The following is a 19,100-nucleotide window of genomic DNA, read 5'->3' as shown; positions in this document are numbered from 1 at the left end:
CTTACTGTGGTGCTCATTTAGCAATGTATACAAATAACGAATCATTACACTGAATACCTTATGTTAATATAATGTTACTGATGCCTCAATTTAACAAAAATTTCAGTTTCTCTTTTCCCCTATAGTCCATTAAAATGGTAAAGTACTTTGAAAAAAAGAAATTCTCTCCTCCCCTCAAGCTGCTGGAAAGATCCTTGGGCATGATGAAATAAAATAGCTAGTCTGAAGATAAAAACCACGTTGTTCCTTGGGAGCTGGGGTGTGTACCAAAGAGGGGAGGGCGTCAGCAGAAGTCCCACTGAGTCGGACAATGGCAGGAAAGGAAATCACCCAGTTGCCGCTGCAGTCTTCTTCAAGGCTGGTCTGGGCAGGCCTCCTCTCATAGGGATGGGCTGTGCAGCTGTTCCCAGAACAGAAGGGAGTATCTCTTCAAATGATTTTCAAAATATGCTCATAAGCATGTGTGTGTGAGCAAAACAGAAGTGTGAGAAGAATTTAGATCTTAGAGGTCTTGAACATCAGAGCTTGAATTTTTTCCTAAATGACCTGATTGAATTTCAGAAAGATTTCCTTGGCTGCCTGCTATACTGATTGAATTGAAGGATTTGAGTGGACAGAATTAGGAATCCACTGCAGTGGTCCAGGCTAGAACTGATAAGATCTGACATGGGGTAGTGGCCAGGAGATGGAGAAGTCAATACTGCCTTGGATTTGAGAAAAGGGACCAGAAATCCTGGTGAGGGTAACCAACAAAAGAAGACTTACTTGCTCTGTAATCAACCAGGGTGAGGGATCCTTTGCCCAAATCTGGGAGAACAGAGCAAAGATCCTCCCAGAAAATTCAAATCTCGGTCTTGAGAGAGGACTTGGCCAGAGTTCAGCCGACTTATACAGTGCTAGAAAGGAAACTGGGGCAGACTCTAAGGCTGCACACGGTCACAGAATGGGGGTGTTAGTCCCCAGTCCCGGATATTTTGCGGTGTCCACTCAAGCTCCCTGCCATTACTCCTGGAGAAGGGAGCTCTCCATTCCTGCATGCCAGCCTCCCCACCCCCACCCTCAGTGGTACAGACCAGTGGGGAACTGGCCATGACAAGGCTGCTGGAAGCTCCATGGAGGGGGGCTAGCCCTCCCTCCCACCCAGATGTGCAGAGAGATAAACATGGAATGTACAAGAGGTGCTGGCAGGGATGGTGGGTGGGACAAGGTTCCAAGGGGACAGAGTTTCTGGCATCCTAGCAAATGGGTAGAGGGAGCTTTTAGTCCTGGTCCCTCCCCTCCCCCCATCCCAAGACCAGCTCTTTCTCATGGTTCCTACCATTCCAGCCACCACCCCAAACTTTTGAACCTCTCTTTTTTGTTGTCAGTGGAGGAAAGGGAAACACTTCTTGGTCTAGAATAGGACCCATTGGGTGGCTGCTTCAAAGACATACATTTCCGTGATTTCACAACCTTGGATGTGTACAGACAGGAGCTGGGCCAAGCTGTTGAAAGATGGGTGAAGCCTGGGTGGCAGATTCTAGGTAACTCAATACAGAACATCAGGTTCCAGTCCAGCCTTGGGGACTAATCTGTGTGACTCAAGTCGATGCCCTCTTCCCTCTCGCAGTGTTTTAGTTCGTTCATCTGTGCTTTTGTGATTAATGAAGTCAATGGCATAGGCCAGACTAGAAACCAGACCACAAGTCAAGGCCCATTTGGCTGGGATGTGGCCAGCCAAGGGCACTCTGCCCTCTGGCCCTGCCTTAGCACACAGTGAGTGCTCAGTGGGCCTGGTGCGTCCCCTCCTCCAGCTGAGCTGCCTGCCCTCAATGCCCTCTTAAAATTCTTAACATTTGACTTCATTTTTTTTTTTTTTTTTAAATGGCCACACCACATGGCTTGTGGGATCTTAGCTCTCTGATGACCAGGGATTGAACCCTGGCCCCTGCAGTGGAAGCGTGGAGTCCTAACTGCTGGACAGTCAGGGAACTCCCTCAGTGCTCTTCTAAAGGATACTCCTCCTCCAGGCCAGATGACTTAGGCCCTCCAGATTACTTTACCCACCCCCACCTTCCCATGCCACCTCAGCACACACTTGCTTGGTCCTGGGCTGTAGAAGTTTATTCTAACATGTTCTGTAATCTGAACTGTCCAACATGTGAGCCACTAGTCACACATGGCTTTTGAATACTTGAAATGTGGCTAGCGTGCCTGAAGAACTGGATTTTTAATTACATTTATTTAAAAATTAAATTTAAGAAGTGATATGTGACTAAAGGCTACCCAGTAGGATACAGCACAAGTTTTAGGCAGTTTTCTTCAGTCCTTGTCTACAATTAAGAGTTAATAGGAGTTACCATTTACTAAACACTTACTTCTTGCCAATTTTTGCATAAGTACTTTACAGACACATTTCAATGAGTCCTAGAAATTCTATTTTAAAGATAAAAAGACTGATGCTTGAGAGGTTAGGTCAACTGCTTCAGACTGCATAGTCTGAAGTGGAGGGCCATTTAAATGTGAGTCATGCTCTCCAGCCATTCAGGGAACTTCCCAGGACCCAGCTTAGTTGTCTTCCTTCTACAGTCACTCCACACATATCCCATCGCTGGGCACCAGGACCTAGGAAGGCTCATCACTGAATACTGACTGGTAAATGCTCTTGACCAAAAAGAGAGGGAAGCTAATTCCATGTACTCCCCATCTCCTGGGGACTCCTGGCTCCTGACATTCCACTTCAGATGTCTCTTTTCTCGCCTTTCTCCTGGACCACAGTGTCCCCCAGGTCACAAACTCAGAGCTCAGCTGAGTGCTGTGTGTAGGGGTTTGGAAAGAGGGTATCACATGCAGGCTTAGAGCGAGCCAGCTGGGCTGGGACCTTGAGCCTGGAAAAAAGTCCATGTTGTTTTTAAGCAAGAAAAAAAAACTATTATAATAGCTTTTATTGAGCACCTACTTGTGCCAGGCACTTTACATACATCTGTGCTTATAATTCCCACAACAACCTGGGAGGTAGGCATTATTATCACCATTTTATAGATGAAAAACTGAGGCTCAGAGAGGTTAAGCAGCTTACTCAAGGCCACGCAGTTTCTAGATGAGTGGTGGAATCAGGGGTGAATGCTCCTAAAGTTTCACTAGCATTCTTCACAAAGAAAATTGAGGGGGTAGTGGAGTGGGCAAAGAGATGCATTCTCTAGGGGGTGAGGGGCTGATTCTGCTGTCAGAGTTGTTAAGGGAAGCTGAACCCTGCCCTATTTCCCACCTCCCCACTGCTGGCAAGCCACTCCTTGCCCAGACTCAGCTGCAAAAGCAGAAAAAACTCTCTGGCTGCTCTTCTTAGCAAAGAAAAATAACTAGAATGAAAAATCTTACCCTGTGTGTATATTTGTGGGTGTCGCTGTGTGCGGTAGTTTGTGTGCTGAAGCACACCACCACCAAAATAAAAACATCCTTTCCCCACTTCCCTGGTTTTTGTTTTGTTTTTTTTTTTTTTTTGGGGGGGGGGGTCTTTCCCCCTATTTTCCCACCCAGCTTGTGGGATTCCTGGCCTGGGGATCAAACCTGCACTCACTGTGGTGGAAGCATGCAGTCCTAACCACTGGACCACCAGGGAATTCCCTAACGTGCCTCCCTTTTAAGCCACACCTCTGCCATGTGTATAGGGAGTGAGGCAGCTGAGAAATCTAGACAGGGCTGTTTATTTTCTACTAGAGTCCCAGGGACATCACCTAGGAAGGGACCAGGTTGAAAGTCAAAACCTCAAGTTTGCTCCCTGCCCCCTCCCTCCAGGCTTATGCAGCCTCAGAGGTATTGTGTTAATTCCATAGATCCAGGGACCCATGGTGCCTCTCTCTCTCTCTCTCACACACACACATACACACAGAACACACACACACAGGTTCTTGAGTTAAGGCACCAAGTCTGGCCTGCATGGCCTTGCGAGTCTTTGCCCATCAGGGAGTGGCCCTGGCCCAGGGCTGAACCACGTGTGTACACAGATGCCTAAGGATGGGGTCAGGAGTCTCTTCACAAATGAGGGACAATGACGATGGCTCTGTCCTCCCGGCCTTTGGGAGGGGACCACTTGCCTCCTTGTCAGTTGGCCAAGTACCTCCATCCCTTGTCACCAGCTGGGTGGGACCAGGTCAGCCACAGGTCAGGCGAGTGCTGAGAACTCAGGGCCTGGCACTTTCCAACACCAAGAATGTGCCCTTTCTAAGTGTGGCAGGAGGCTATTTTGGGACCTTCAAGAGGACCAAGTCACCACAAGAGGACCAAGTCACCACTTCAGAAGGACAAAGATGGAAGGTGAGGCTTCTTTCTGTGCTTTTCTCTTTTTGTTTTGGCCATGCCACTGTGGTATGCAGGATCTTAGTTCCCCTATTAGGGACTGAACTCCAGCCCCCTGCAGTGGAAGGATGGAGTCCTAACCACCGGACCACCTCAGGAAGTCCCCTTCTCTGTGCGTTTAAAACCCAACTGTGTTTTACAGGAAGAAAACTGATTTTTTTTCCTCTGAGCTCTCTTGCCCCCACCCAAGGGAAGGAGTTTCTGTAGACTGGAGTGCCTGTGGAGAGGAGGGCTGTAACCATTGTGCACTGGAGTTGGGGGGCGGGTGGTGCTTCAGTGTCTTCTCCCCCGCCCTACAGGAGCCGGTTCCAGCACATTTAGGTCAATTACCCACTTAGTGGGTGGTATAAAGTTGGGGACTTCCTGTGGGATAGACGGTGCGGTTGTGATTTTGAGGGTTAAAGGCCTACATGAAGACTAGGGTTAGGGCTGCCAGGTTTCTGGGCCCTGGGCTGGGTCAGGATACCCAGATGAAGTAAGCGATCTCGTCCAGGTCAACGGGGTAATCCGTGAGCAGCACTGGTGTCTTGTCAAAAAGCTCACCTTTATAGCTGCGCCACTTGCCTGCAGGCAGGTAGACGTCCCGCTCCTGCTTGCCCGGCTCCAGTACGGGTGCCACGAGCAGCGTGTCTCCGATAAGAAACTGTGAGTCGATGCGGTGCGCCGTCTCATCGCCGGGCGCGATCCACCAGAGGGGGCGCACGATGGGGTCGCCCGTGTCAGTGACCTCACCCGCCAGTTCCAACAACAGTGGCGCCACGAGCGAGGCCCTCAGCGCCGTGAACTTGTGCGCAATGGCCACCACTTCAGCGTCGTACCGCCAGGGCGGAACGGAGAACTGCATAGCTGGCATGAAGGCGGCCACTTCCAGCCAGCGCACGTACAGCTCGCGCTCGGGCACGTCGCCGCCGCTGGTTGAGCGCTCGGATACAGCGTTGCCACCCACCATATCGGGCAGGATGAAGGGGTAGCCCAGCATGCTGACGGTGAGCACCGCGGGGATGAGCGAGCGCAGCCCCAGATCGTAGCCCCACACCGAGTCACGGTCCACCAGGCGGAAAAAGCACGATATGTTCTGGGACTGGTAGCCCACGCGGACCTCGGCCAGCGAGAAGAAGGGCAGCGCCATCTCCGTGTAGCGCCGGCTCCAGATGTTGGGATCAGACAGCGGCCTGTAGGTGCTGAAGTCCCGGGGCAAATAGCTGACTTCGCCAGCGTCAAACTTGAAGGAGGCCACGGAGTAGCGTGAGCGCAGTCGCCTTAGGTGTCCTTGGAACCAGTCGCGGGCCTCGGGGCGCGTGAAGTCGAGCACTGCGCCGATGCCATTCCACCAGCGCACGAGAGCCGGCAGCCGGCCGGTGGGTTCGCGCACAAACAGCTCCCGCTCCACGCCCTCGCCAAAGCGGGAAGAATTGTAGTTGACAAACGGGTGCACCCAAAGCGTGACGCGAAAGCCGGCGTCGCGCAGGCGGCGGAACATGTCGCTAGCGTTAGGAAACTTGGCCTCGTCGAAGTCGAAGTCGCCGTAGGCAGGAGTGTACATGTCGTCGATTTCCAGGTGGCTGCTGTTGAAGCGGTGCTGGCGGATCTGTTGGGCGAAACGCTGCACCTTGTCCTGGTCCACCGCGCGCCCGTACAGCACCCATGTGGACCAGATGGGGTCCCGGAAGGCCTCGGGTGCTGGGACCCTCGACGGCTTGTTGAAATAGCGCCGCACCATGTACTTGTGGATGGAGGTGACGTCCGAGCCGACGCACACGCGGTAACTGAGCTCGGGTGCAGCGGCTCGGCCGGCTGGCGGCTTGTAGGGCGTGTCGTGGTAGCGCGCCTGCAGTCGCAGAGAGCGCTCCGTGCTGTTCCAGCCCAGGTGGAAGGGCACCGAGTCGTTGACCTTGATGGCCGCCGCGCGCGACGACAGCCAGTAGCGCTCGAGGATGCCGCCAAAGGCGGCATCGGAGGAGTAGACGTCGCTGGTGACGAAGGGCTGCGGCTCCTGCTGGCCGTCCAGGCGGATGGGCCAGTGCTGGGTCTTCATCTCGGCGCCGCCGTACCAGTGCGCCCCAGCATCGCCCAGGAACATGGCGTGCTCCACCGCGCGCCCTGGAGCCGCCTCCTCCCAGCGCACGCGGTAGCACATGACTGTGTCCTTGGGTCGCACGGTCTGGATGAAGAAGTGCAGCGGGCGCCCATCCGCTGTGCGAGAGCAGCCAAGCAGGGCGCCGTCGCGGCTGCAGGAATCCAGGTCCAGGACGCCCGAGCGGAAGGCCAGGCGGAACACCTGCTCGCCCTTCTGGTTGCGAATCGAGAAGCCACCACGGTTGAGGTCCAGCAGCTCCGCGCGCAGGCGTTCCGCCTTTCGTAGAGAGGCGCTGTAGTAGCACCAGGCCACCACCGCGGCCAACACCAGCAGCAGCCCCAGCACTGCGGAGCCCAGCAGCGGCTTCAGCTCTTTGGACGGCTTGGGCTTGGTAGGGGAAAAGTTGTCAGGCAAGAAGGTGTACATGGTTGCGGCTGCGAGGGTCTCAGGAGTCTTACGACCTGTGTGGCTCCCAGAGCGGCGGCGGGGGTAGGCCTGGGAATTCTCCTGAGAATTCTGGGGCATCAGCCCCCAGTTAAGGAAGGAGCGGGCAGGGGGGCCACCCGACAAAGCCAATCTGAACCTGGCCGGCCTGATTCAGGAAGGGGAAGAGAGAGGTGGAACTGAGCCTTCTCATTCCATAGTATTTACATTTGGTTCTGTAAGACAAGTGTGTATTTTGGGCAGTTGTATACTGGGACGTCAGGATTTACTCTTACCAGGATGTTCTGTCTGCACCTTACCTACCCCTTCTCATGGGCACCCTGCTTGCCAAAATTAGTCAGGACTCTGAAAGGGGAGGTAGCTCAGAAGGTAAAGAATCTGCCTGCAACGCAGGAGACTGGGGCTTGATCCCTAGGTTGGGAAAGTCCCCTGGAGAAGGGAATGGCAACCCACTCCAGTATTCTTGCCTGGAAAATTCCATGGACAGAAGAGCCTGGCTGGCTACAGTCCATGGGGTCTCAAAGAGTGGGACATGACTGAGTGACTAACACTTTCACTTTCTGAAAGGGGAGGGGCAGATGATATGCATCTCCATTTTCCTGGTGGAGGAACAAACCCAGACAGAGTCAGGGAGCTGTCCAGGATCACAGAATTACTCAGGCCTCCCTGGATCACACATGGGGGCTGCTCAGGATGATGAGAAGGGGAAGGATCTGGAGAAGGCCTAGTTTCCCAGAGTGGTGGCCATGATGTGAGAAGGGAGATAAGCCTGTGAGGTCCTTGAGACCTTTAACACAGTGGTAGGCTGGTTTCCCTATGCAGGAGGGGGAGAGGACAAAGGAAGGGGAACAGCTCAGACATGGAATTTAATCTTGAGTCAGAAGCCATGTTAAATCTGGAGATTAGACAAGATACTTGAAGCCAGACTCAGTCCTAGGGCCTGGTTTGGGGGCGGGGGGCAGGGTGGGTTTTGGACATTAGGAAAGGGTCAGGAGCCTAGTATGAGGGCTTGGTGGCTTCTCACATCTCCCTCTCTTTGCTCTCAAACTCCCCTCTGCTCTCAGCCATCAGGACCACCGAGTCCCTGTGTCTGCCCACCTTCCTGCTTTGCTCCCAGCACCCACATCTGTGGGCCGGTTACCTCCTGGCTTTGTCTCCAGCACTGTCCCACTGTCCTGTTTGCTCCTATCCTAGTGAGAGCACTGTTATTTCTCTCCTGTACCATTGCAACACTTCCTCAATAGGCCTCCCTGATTTCAACTTCTTTTTCCCCCAAGGCCTTCTGCTCCCAGATACTAACCTGATCTTTCTAAAGCACTTATCAGATTACATCTCTCCCTAGTTCAGGGAGCTGCTCAAGACCCCCATGATGTTCAGAAGAGTAAGCTTTGCAAATTGAGGCTCAAGGCATACACGGTCTCACCTGTCCTTCTGATTCCATTTCCACCCAGGTCTATCCTATGACTACCAATCTCATTCCTTCCTTAACCTAAATCCTTCAGGCCACCTGCTTTAGGAAATTTCACCCACCCATCTTGGGTCAATTTCTTTTCCCCACCCCCAGCTCTCTGGCAGTCAAACACCCACTACTGCACACATACACTTATGCATACTGTATGCTAAAAACTCAGATATGACTGCAGAGAGACACAAACTTGGGTGGAGGTGTGTCCCAACCTGCTGTTCAAGGCTACTGACCCTTGTCCCAGCCCTCAGGGCAGAGTCCAACAAAGAAATAGCACCAACCAGGTGCATACACAGATATATACACTGCCAGCCCGCCAGCTGCCCACCTGCTCCAGCTGGAGGTTAGGGGGGCGGTGGGGAGGAAAGAGGAGACTGACAAACAGTAATTAGACTCCTCCCAGATGCCAGTGTCTGTTTCCAAGTCCCCAGAGACTTCCAAAGACTTTCCAGAACTGCTCAGGGTTCTCACCTCCCCCCCTCCCCCAAAGACATTATCAAGAATGCCAGGTGCAAATCAGAAGTTTGATCCCAGATGTCCATATACAGCTCCCAACAATATCCTCCCCACCCCCTACCAGTAAGGTTCTATCTCGGGGCCTTATTCTCTGAGCTCCTTTCCCTAACTCTCGAAATTGGTTAGTTCCAGCTGGTCTAGAACAGCCTCTTACTCCCTTCCTCTCATCCTACACGATTTAGCCTTCAAAATTCCCCCACCTGACTATGGATTCCCTTCCTGTAGGCATAGGTTAGAAAAGTCCTGAAAAGTGTAGGCAGTAGCCTTTAGCTGATGCCCTTAAGCTAGTGTTAGTCGCTCAGTCATGTCTGACTCTTTGTGACCCCATGGACTGTAGCCCACCAGGCTCCTCTGTCCATAGAATTCTCCAGGCAAGAATACTGGAGTGGGTTGCCATGCCCGCCTCCAGGTGATCTTTCCAACCCAGGGATCGAACCCTGGGTTCATTGCAGGCAGATTCTTTACCATCTGAGCCACCATGGACACCCTTAAGCCCTTAAGCTAATCAAGACCCAAAGCAGGCTTTGGGGGACCAGGCTGCCAAAATTCATTCAAGACAACCAAGGTGCCTTCTGGGCATTTAGGGAGAAAGAGTCCGTATCTAATATAAGAGAGATAGCTCATCCTCAAAACGTTCATATTAAGCCAACCCATCTACTGACCCCTGGAGGCATGGAGAGGCCACCAAGGTGTCCTCAAAAGCCTTTTCAAACACTTAGGTTCTAAGAATCTTTACTTACTACAGTTCTGAGGTTCTTTGGTGAAGGACAAAAACCCACAGGCCCTGTGCTGGTCTCCTTAATGCCACCATGGCATCCAACCCTAACAATAATGCTGAACAGGGGGGCACAGCAGCAGTGCCACTTTACAGATGAGGAAATAGTGGCCCAAACAGAAAAAGGAACTTGTTTGAAGTCACGCAGGTAGCAAGATTTCCTGAGTCCAAAATTCCAGTTTAACCCCTACAGGGTAAGTTTTAGGAATGGGAGATAACGACTGGCTATCTGAATGCAGTAGAGGAAAGGAGCTTTGTGGCCAAAGGGGTGGGACAGGCTTCCATTGGGTGGATGTGGGCATGATGAGGCCTGTCCTCCCAAGGGCTGGTGCTGCTGCTGGCTCCAGAAAGGCTTCTTGGGGGTGGGAAGTGGCAATTTTAACGGCATCTGGTACAGGGACTGTGGTTCCGGTGTTAACGGTGGCTCTGGAGACCCCTGTAATCTGCCGCCTCCGCCATCTGGCCAACCACAGGCTAAGGCTGGTAGGTGGGGGTTTGCCCTAGCCAAGCCTCTCCCCACTTGATGGTCAACCTCAGTCTTGGCTTCCGGCCTCTAGCTGGCTCTAACGGGGAGGGTCAGGCCCAACCCAACTGAGGGGAGGCCATTCCACGTTGAGTTGTTTGTCCAACACAATTCCCAGGGGTAGGGTGGGGGTGGAAATGTCAAAGGCAACTCGATCCGGGCCCGTCTACCCGTCCTGCGCAGCGAAGGGATCCGGGGGTATCGAGTGACTGAGCCTACAGCCTGGAATACCCTACACCCACTGCCAATGCTGCAGCTATAATGTCCGAAGGGACAGACTGAGGTCGCCAGCTGGTGACCGCGGCCCCAAAAGGAGCTCAGGTGTCCAGGTTCACCCCACCTACTCATCTGTAGGAGAGAAAGTGCAGGAAATACTCTCCCCCAGCACCCTCCACCCAAGGTCTTCCCGCGGGGCTCACTCACGGCAGTGACCCCAGAAGTGGGGGTGAAGGGAGGCTACCGCAGATCCCCTCCAAGCTCGCAGAAGTTGAGCTGCTACGGTGCGACTCGGGGCGCTGCCTCGCTGGGGACTGCTGAGGCCGTCCTCAGGCCCCGCCCCCTGGCTGCTCGGCCACGCCCCGGTCATTAGGACTCGCCTAGTCTCGAAGTCCAGCTCCGCCGCTGGCGTCGGACCATCCTCCCACATTGTCACGCGGACTAGAGGCCACGCCCCTTAGACCCTACCTTCCCCTCTCTGCTCTTTGCCCAGCTCGGGGCAGCTCGGGGCAGCTCAGGCCAGCCTGCCTGGTGCTTCCCGGCTCACCACCCCTTCCCCGCCCCCCCTAGTCCCCGCCCCACTCGCCTGCAGGCCCGCCCCTGGTGAACTGTTGCTCAGCCACACGCTGGGGCGGGGGGGCTCTGCCCCGGGCCTGCTGGGAAGTGTAGTTCTGGAGGAAAGTGCAGCTGCCGAATGTTAGGATTGTCACACCTCCAAGGCTAAATTTGGGATGTGTAAGAGAAGGCGCGAGCCTCAGGGTAATGGGGCAGAGCTGGCTCTCGGGATTCTTTTTCCTCCAGTTTGGGCAGGTTGAGGCCGTCTTGGTATAACGCTCTCATCAGCTCTTTTCCCATGTGTAAAAAGGGTAGGGGGATTCTGGGAAGATCCCAGCGGTTCAATACAGGTTGGATCCAATCAAGGACCCCACGGAATGTAGCCTTGTTCCATCATCCGGGAGGCCTGACCTATCAGTTCCCACCGGATCAGACCAGCAATGTCTGAGGTTAGGGACTGAGAAGACCAGATTCTGCTCGGTATTTTGCAAAGTCTTCCCCCAATCACTTCCCTTGGTGACAGCCATTATAAGTGCCTGTGCTGTGAGGAGGTGGGTGTGCCCCAGCATACACCTGCACCCAGGAGGAATGGGGTGAAAAAATACCAAAGACCCTAGAGACTCCAGAACAGCCCAAACCTTGCTTCTTGAGGGACAGAGAAACAGGGCCTTGTTGGGCCAAGATTTCTTGGTCACGAAATCTTCCAAAATTGTTCTGGAACCCACCCCTTGGACTTGGGTCAGGGAGGGCAGTAAGGGGTTCTGTATAGACTTTAGGGTGGCTGTGATGGAGACTCTGGGGACAGAGATTAAGAGATTGAGTAAGGGACATGGCTCTGACTGCAGGATGGAGGATTCTGGTCCACTGAGATATGGGGGTGATGGGACATCTAGGTTGGAGGATATTGGGGAAATGTCAGTTGTGCCCTCCTGGGATGGGAGGTGAATGGGACCTCCTGAGTGGCTAGGTGGGCCCATTAGTTTGGGCTCTGGAATGGAAAGGAGGACATGCCCCTCATAAGCTACTGTTATGTGTCAGGAGGGCACTCAGTGCCACCCATGGGAACTACTGAGATGATGGGGTGGGGAGGGCTCAGTGCAGGATGACTTTGAGAAACTGCATCTCCGCTGACGAGGCGTGGCAGAGGCCTGAGTGACTGACTCCTCATGCCAGCCCTGCTGGGTGAGGACACTGCAGGCAGCCTTTAGGGTGAAGAATTTATTTATTGTTCAGCCCCCTTGGCCTGGCCAGCCCCGGCTTCTACCAGCAGTGGTAGTCAGGATAGGTCTCGGACACAAATTCAGGGTGGACAACATAGTTGTTTCTCTGGGAACCACCGGTCTTCTTGAAGTGACTTGTGTCCCATCTGTGGGGAGAGATGGGTCAGCCCTTTTGGACCCTCATATATCTGACTCCAATTCTCAATGTTAATCTTATCCCAACATTTTGCCCTAATACTGACCCTAGGCTCCAACATTGACCTCTTGACCTCAGGTACTACTGTTAAATTTTTGATTCCCAATACCCACTCCCTAACATTGACTTCCTACCCTTTAATTCAAAAACATCAATTGATGTTTTTGAACTGTGGTGTTGGAGAAGACTCTTGAGAGTCCCTTGACTGCAAGGAGATCAAACCAGCCAATCCTAAAGGAAATCAGTCCTGAATATTCACTGGAAGGACTGATGCTGAAGCTGAAACTCCAATACTTTGGGAAGAACTGACTCATTGGAAAAGACCCTGATGCTGGGCGAGATTGAAGGCAGGAGAAGGGGATGACAGAGGATGAGATGGTTGGCTGGCATCACCGGATTGATGGACATGAGTTTGAGCAAACTCTGGAAGTTGGTGATGGACAGGGAAGCCTGGCATGCTACAGTCCATGGGGTCGCAAAGAGTCGGACACAACTGAGCGACTGAACTGAACCCTTTAATTCGAGCCCTGAACCTAACACCCTGATCTCTTGACTCTAAGCCCCACTGCCAACCTGTAACTCTTCAATGCCAATCTCCATGCCCTCTCCTGGGGCTCTCGTTTAGTTGCCAGTTTGACTTCCCCATGGCACTAGCGCCCCCTTGTGTCATCGTCCCGTCGGTGCATTACAGCGAACAGTTCTTATCCCAGCTAGTCCCTGGGTGCCCCACAACTCAAGGTTACAGCTTCTTTTGTGGGTGCGAATTTGCATGTGTGTGCGCCAGACTTACCTAAGGTTCGGACAGGGGTAGTACGACGGCTGGGGAGTTATAACAGCACATTGCATTCCGGATCGGTGCTCGCAGGGAGACACACTCCTGAAGGAAGAAACGGTGGGCAGGAAGGCCTTTTGATTTCTCTCCACACCCCAGCCCAGACCAAGACCCTGAGCCGCGTTTCAGGTGTCTGTCCTCCGGCTAGGAGATCCTCCCCTCCAGCCTCCTGGCCCTTCAAGATCTCCTCGAAGTATTGCCTCCGGGAAGACACCTGGAAGTCCCTCTCCCCACAAGGCCTGGTTTCTGCCGCCCAGGCTGGGCCACGGAGAAGGCTGTACTCTGGGGAGGGTTGGAGGTCCAGTCATTGAGGATCCTGGATCCTCGCTTATCGACAAGGCGATAAGCTTGTCGAGAAAGGCTTAAGCACTTTCTCCTTCTTCCACACCCTTGTGAGTGATAAAACCCAGTTTTGCTCAATATATCAGGCTCTCCCAGCCTGGGGAGGGACGGGGTGTCCCCACAGGGTTAGGGACAGAGTTCAGGACCCTCTCCCCCTTTTCGCAGCTCTCTAGGCAGACGCGGATGTTGGAGTTCTCCCAGGCTCAGCCCGCCTTATCTAAAGCCAAGTGCAGGGAGAATAGATGGCAATCTGAGCTTTTGCTGAGTGCCCGAGCCTCAGTTTCCTCCACAATAACACGCGAGGCTGTCTATCTCCGGAGGTGGTGCTGGGCTCCGAGGAGGCCAGGACCCTTCTGTTACCCACGCAGTCACCATTTCCTCGCCCTCTTAGAACCCAACGATAACCCTGCCGATGTACCAACCACGAGGCCCAGGAATAGGGGACACTATTCTGAGGACACGTGGCTCTCCGCAAGCTAGAACCTGCGTCTCCACGGCCTGGAGGTAGGGGGCAGGGCCTGCGAGCGAGGGAACGGGATGAAATTGGTGCGCGGGGTTTGTTCCTCCAAGAAGCTCTCCGGCGGAGCCTCCAGAAGACAAACAAGAGTCAGGTGGACCTTGAGCCCAGTTTGTGCAGGTCTCTCGCCTCAGCAGTCTGCTCAGGCCATGAGGCCCGAGGAAGGGACAGGGAGGCGCCCAGTAAGGGGACCGCGCGGGCTGGAGGCGGAGTGGGGTCTGGCACAGAGGCCGAGCAGAACTAGAAGTGGCGCGGGATGCTGAGCCCGCAGGGGAGGTGGCGGGGTAGGGCTGGGCTTTGGGGGCGGGGCCCGCCGACAGCGCGGCCCTGCGAACCTTACAGTAGGTAGCTCTGTGCATAAAGGCCGCAGGCGGCGTTCAGTGCAGGGTGGCCCGGAGACACAGTAGTCCATCCCACGCAGACAATAGTGGCGGCCCGAGCAAGCGCTCTCATATCCCTGAAAGGGCAGGCGGCCCGGCAGCGGGTCCACACACCCGCAGCGGGGCGTGATCTGCGGCAGCGGCTGGTTTCGTGACAGCGAGTTCAGCATGTTCACCACTACCTCGCGCTCTGCGCCCGCGAGCCCCGAGCCCGGGAGACCCAGACACAGAGTCACAGGAACGGCCAGAGAGGAGGTCAGAGACAGGAAGAGATGGAGACACAAGCCGAGATAAGGTTACAGCCTCTTCAGGGTCCTCAACAGTTGTTCCATATCTCGAGTCTCCATCCCTCCGGCCTTCTGGTCTACCCTTCTCCCTCCACTTTCCCTCCCTCTGTTACCGTAGGCATTGAGTCGCTCCGGCTTAGGAGGATACACCAAGGGCATTCCTCGAACCACTGTCTCCATCCCGGCTTCCTGTAAGTGGCACAAACGCTACCTCAAGTTCTGACCCGGAAGAATTCCTCCCTTGGTGGGTTCTCCCAGAACACCCCGACTAGTCCCAGGCCGCGCCTTCTACTCTCCAAAGCTCTGAGTGTTTGGGGTTGTCGCCGGGCAACGCAGTTCACTCCGCCTCCCTGGGAAAGGTGGGGGAAGTGGAGCTGTAGGTGGACCCGGTCTGGACCTGGGTCCCTGCCATCCCTGTCTCAGCGTTTGCCTTTGATTTGACCCCTCCTTATCTAGCCGTCTCTGTGTCTCCGTGTCTCTCTAAAAGGAGTTTTTAAATATTGCATTGTTGCCTGTCCATCAGAATCATTTGGGGACCTTGTGAAAAATTCTGATTCTTGAGGAAGTTCTAATTTAGAAGGGTTCAGTTAACCTGAGGTCAACCATCAACCTATAGCTAAGAGCCCCTATTCTAGCCTGCAATCCTCTCATATTCCTTCTTTCTTGATGCCTGAGGTCATGTCCGGACTCTTTCCTATCTCCTTGGAAGACTGTCCTGAATCTATCTGGTCTGTCTCTGGATAGCCTTATTTTGCCTCCTTTTGTCCTTGTTATCATCACAAAGGAGAGGAGAGAGGAGCAAGTAGACTCAGCCTATCACTGACTCCTTGGCCAGACCACTAGAGAGGGGCCAGGTGGCAAGCTTCAGGAAGGTAGCACATCAAGGAGTTTGCACCAGCCCCTGTCTCCACACAGCCTACCCAGAGATTGGGACCCTGGAGACCCAGTTCCTAGAGATTGGGATGCAGGGGCCTGGCACAGCTTCACTCCTGAGCTCCCTTGTTTCCTAGAGAATATAAACCTAGCTAGTCTCACAAGTGGGAAAAGGCCTTGGAACCTTGGTGGGAAAGGGATGAGAAACTAATGGTGAAATGTCAGACCCTGTGATTTGGGAGGCAGATGGTGGGGGTGCCATCCCAGACCCCAGGTATCTTTGCTGGGCACAGTTGGTACCTTAGGCAGCCGGGGAAGGTATGTGGTACATTTGTTCCAGCAGTTGTAAGGTCCCATCCTCCATGTGTTATACTGGTTACTGCACAGGTAGTTTGGGTTGCCACACAGGTAGTTTGGGTTGCATCTGTCTGCTTTATCACAGGGGTGGAGATATACAAGACAGGATTACTCCTTATTCTTTTTTTTTTCCCTAGGATTACTCCTTATCCTATCCTAGGATCTGGGGAGCCCCTAAATGTCTCTCCTCTGATCCCTACCACAAAGCTGGACTCCCACTAATCTCCCTTAGGCCAGAAAAGCCCATCCTGGCCCCACATTTGTCTTAGATACTGAGATGCAGCCTGAATCCCACCTAAAGCAAGCTTCTGAGTGGGGTCTGTGTCCTTTGAGCTGGTTACTTTTCATTCTAGCACCAACCTCTCTGAATCAGCCAACGTGGAAACCCTGGAAATGGGCCTCCTTCCAAATCTTCCCTTTCATCTTCCACATGCAGGCTCAAAGTCTGCTTACTCTGCCTCCTTAAAATCACTTGAGTCTATTCTTTCCTCCAATCCCCCATGATCTTACTCCTGTATTTCCACAGTGCCTAAGCCAGGAGACAATAATGTCATGGTTAATAGAATGGACTCTGCAGAAAGACTCCTGTGGTTCTAATTTCAGCTCTGCCAGATATTAACTGTGTGTGACCTTGATCTAGTTAATTTCATCTTGTCTCTGTTTCCTTACTTTTAATATGGGACTAATAATACTATCTACCCCATAGGGTTATTGTGAGATTTAAATAAGTTATTATATGTAAAACACAGAACAATGCCTGGCACACAGAATACTATCATCATTATTATTGTGATTATTATTGCTATTAGTCTATTGATCTTCCTACCTCATTTTGAAATCCTACAATCCAATCTCTACATAGAAACTTTGGCACTTATCATAAATGAAAATCCCCATGTAAAAACCCTCCAAAGCTGCACCCACCCAGTCACCTAAGTCTGTCCTGTAAGTTCCTCTGTGATCCACCCCACTAACAGTGAAAGAACATACCTGAGAGATTAGGAGCGCAGGTCTAGGGGCCACAGAGGAAGAGCAGGTGTGTGTGCATGTGGGGCAGTGTGTTGGGACTGAGGGGTCCGGGTTGGAGGGTTGGACACACTGAGTTTGAAGTGTTTGGGGCCATTTAGGTAAATCTGATCATAATCAGCTAAAGGAGAGTGGAATTCTGGTGAGAGGTCAAGGCTGGAAATAAAGACTTGGAGTTGTCAGTAATTAAAGTTGTGGGTTAAATTAAATGGTCTCAGGAGAGAAATGAAAGAAGAAGGCTCAGATCAGCACCCTGAGAAACCCTATGTTTCCAGAATGATTAGACAAGAGACCCAGGAAATTGAGGCATCAGAGAAGCTCGTGGGGTTTCACATCTTCCTTTCACAGATGGAGGGAAGGAGTTTCACAAAGTAGAGAGTTGTCAGAGTGAAATGCACAGGGTAGGTCTCATAAGGAAAAGACTGAAGAGTCCCATGGATGAGGTAACTGGAACCATACAAGATCAATTTTAATAACATTAAATATAAGTGTCGGAGATGCAGATTCCCAATTTCAATTGAACATTAATCAATTCATTCAACAAATACTTAGGAAGCCTGATGCTATTCTGGATGGAGGGAGCCCGGTTCTAAATAAAACAAGACTTTCTGCTCTTTTGGAATGTATAGGGAGACAAATAATAAACACCTAACCAAATGAGAAAGATGATTTCTCATAAGGCATAAGGAGTGACTCTTATTTTCAAGAATCTTGGCTGTTAGTGGGAGGAGCAAGAGATCATTTTTAGGCAGAGGAAAATTAGAAAAGTCTTCCAGATTGAGGGGAGAGAGGTGTGGGGGGGCAGGGGGATGCAGGAGAGAAGGGGAAACTGATGGAACAGGGCCACCAAGAAGATGGGAAAAGATGGCACCCAGAATACACATGGAGGAATTTGTTTGGAGGAGGTTAATGCTCCCTCCCTTGCTCTAGGGATAAGACCAAGGCCTCTTCCAGTTCTTTGGCACAGACTGGGAACTCCCAAAAGGTAGAGCTTGGATCTCCTCCTCCAGGATCAGGGGTCAGGGTCAGGGTCAGGCCAGATGGTTGGGACTCAAGTTAGAATGGGGGAGGTAACAATAGAAAGCCAGGTTGTAGATGGGGATAGGACCAGGGTGGAGGTCAGGATTCAAGTTGGGTTCAGGTGTAGGGTCTTTGTTGGGGTCACTGAATGGATGAGTGGTGAGGCCCTACCTTCCTCTGGACAGAGCCAGTATTTCTCAGGGAAGTAGGGGTGGCTTGGTATGGAACCCTTGTAGCTGTAGTCCTGCACAGCACACTTGAGCATCTTCTGCAGGGCGTCAGGATCCACATGGCGCTGTGCAGTGTGAGTCAGGCCCTGGGCAAGGGGAGAGGGGAAGAGATGGCTAGGTGCATGGAGACCCCAGTCTTGGTATCCTGCTGGACCTAGATTTAGCTCTTGAGGTCAGCCCAGGTGGGTGTTCCACCCCTTTCCCTATGCTGGAGGGATGTCCAGGCCAGCTTTGCTTGAGTCACCCTTTCTTCCATCTAAGGACTCAGAACCTGACATTTGCCCTCAGTCAGAGTGATTTCCTGATGTTCTCATTCCTGTCCTTTCCTTGACTAGGACTTCTAAAGGGCAGAGCTGGGTGTTCTGTCTTCTTTCTTTCAGACTGTGTGCTGCCTGGGCTCAGGATCTGGGTCTCCCCCGACAGAGCAGTAGACCTGTGGTAGAACCTGGAGCCTCAGAACAGGTTGGCTGCCCTGGGAGCTGGCTGCCTTAGGCAGGTGTTTAGGATAGGGAGGACTCTCGAAGAATCTGGCACCCTAAAGGAGAAGAAGAATGGGGCCAGAGGGGCATCTACTTTAAAAATCGAATTCTCAAAAAAAAAAAAATCGCATTCTCTGACTCCAGCCTGAGGTGAATTCTGCTGTGGCTCTCATCTTGACACCAGTATTATGGTTGACCCTGACATCCACGTTGTGCTATTCTTCCTCCTAGCCTGACTTTTCCCCTGATCTTGGTTCAGACTCTAGGTCCCTCTGCATCTTGGGGTTCACCTCATCTTATCCTCTCACCCCGAATTCCAGATCAAGGTCTCCCTTTGGAGGCTCCCTTCTCCTCAGCTAAATGTAGATTGCCAGGTTAGTTGTGGGCCCATGTCTCTGCAGGCATTCAGGATGAAAGGCAGCTGGGTTACAGAGG

At 52.7% G+C, this 19,100-nt stretch overlaps 1 protein-coding gene across 7 annotated transcripts in view; it reads right to left on the bottom strand.

Annotated features, from left to right (window-relative positions):
- MYORG (myogenesis regulating glycosidase) overlaps window positions 1-19,100 on the bottom strand; it is a 37,499-nt gene that overhangs the window by 10,895 nt on the left and 7,504 nt on the right. The window contains exons 2-7 of one of the 7 annotated variants that reach the window (XM_005903033.2): window positions 18,128-18,272; window positions 15,854-15,984; window positions 14,794-14,869; window positions 14,349-14,583; window positions 13,113-13,199; window positions 11,650-12,272 (exon numbers count right to left, since the gene is read on the bottom strand). In XM_005903033.2, the coding sequence (XP_005903095.1) occupies window positions 12,167-12,272; window positions 13,113-13,199; window positions 14,349-14,583; window positions 14,794-14,869; window positions 15,854-15,984; window positions 18,128-18,272 (780 nt within the window). In that variant the 3' untranslated portion in view covers window positions 11,650-12,166. Of the gene's footprint in view, window positions 1-3,534; window positions 7,072-10,558; window positions 10,714-11,649; window positions 12,273-13,112; window positions 13,200-14,348; window positions 14,584-14,793; window positions 14,981-15,853; window positions 15,985-18,127; window positions 18,273-19,100 lie in introns of those variants that run through there. The other 6 variants (XM_070375445.1, XM_070375446.1, XM_070375448.1 and 3 more) reach the window with 6 other exon arrangements.

The sequence above is a fragment of the Bos mutus genome, chromosome 8 (assembly GCF_027580195.1).
Source record: "Bos mutus isolate GX-2022 chromosome 8, NWIPB_WYAK_1.1, whole genome shotgun sequence".
NCBI lineage: Eukaryota > Metazoa > Chordata > Mammalia > Artiodactyla > Bovidae > Bos > Bos mutus.
The sequence above is the reverse complement of the archived record's forward strand: the minus strand, read 5'-3'. Positions and strand labels throughout refer to the sequence as shown.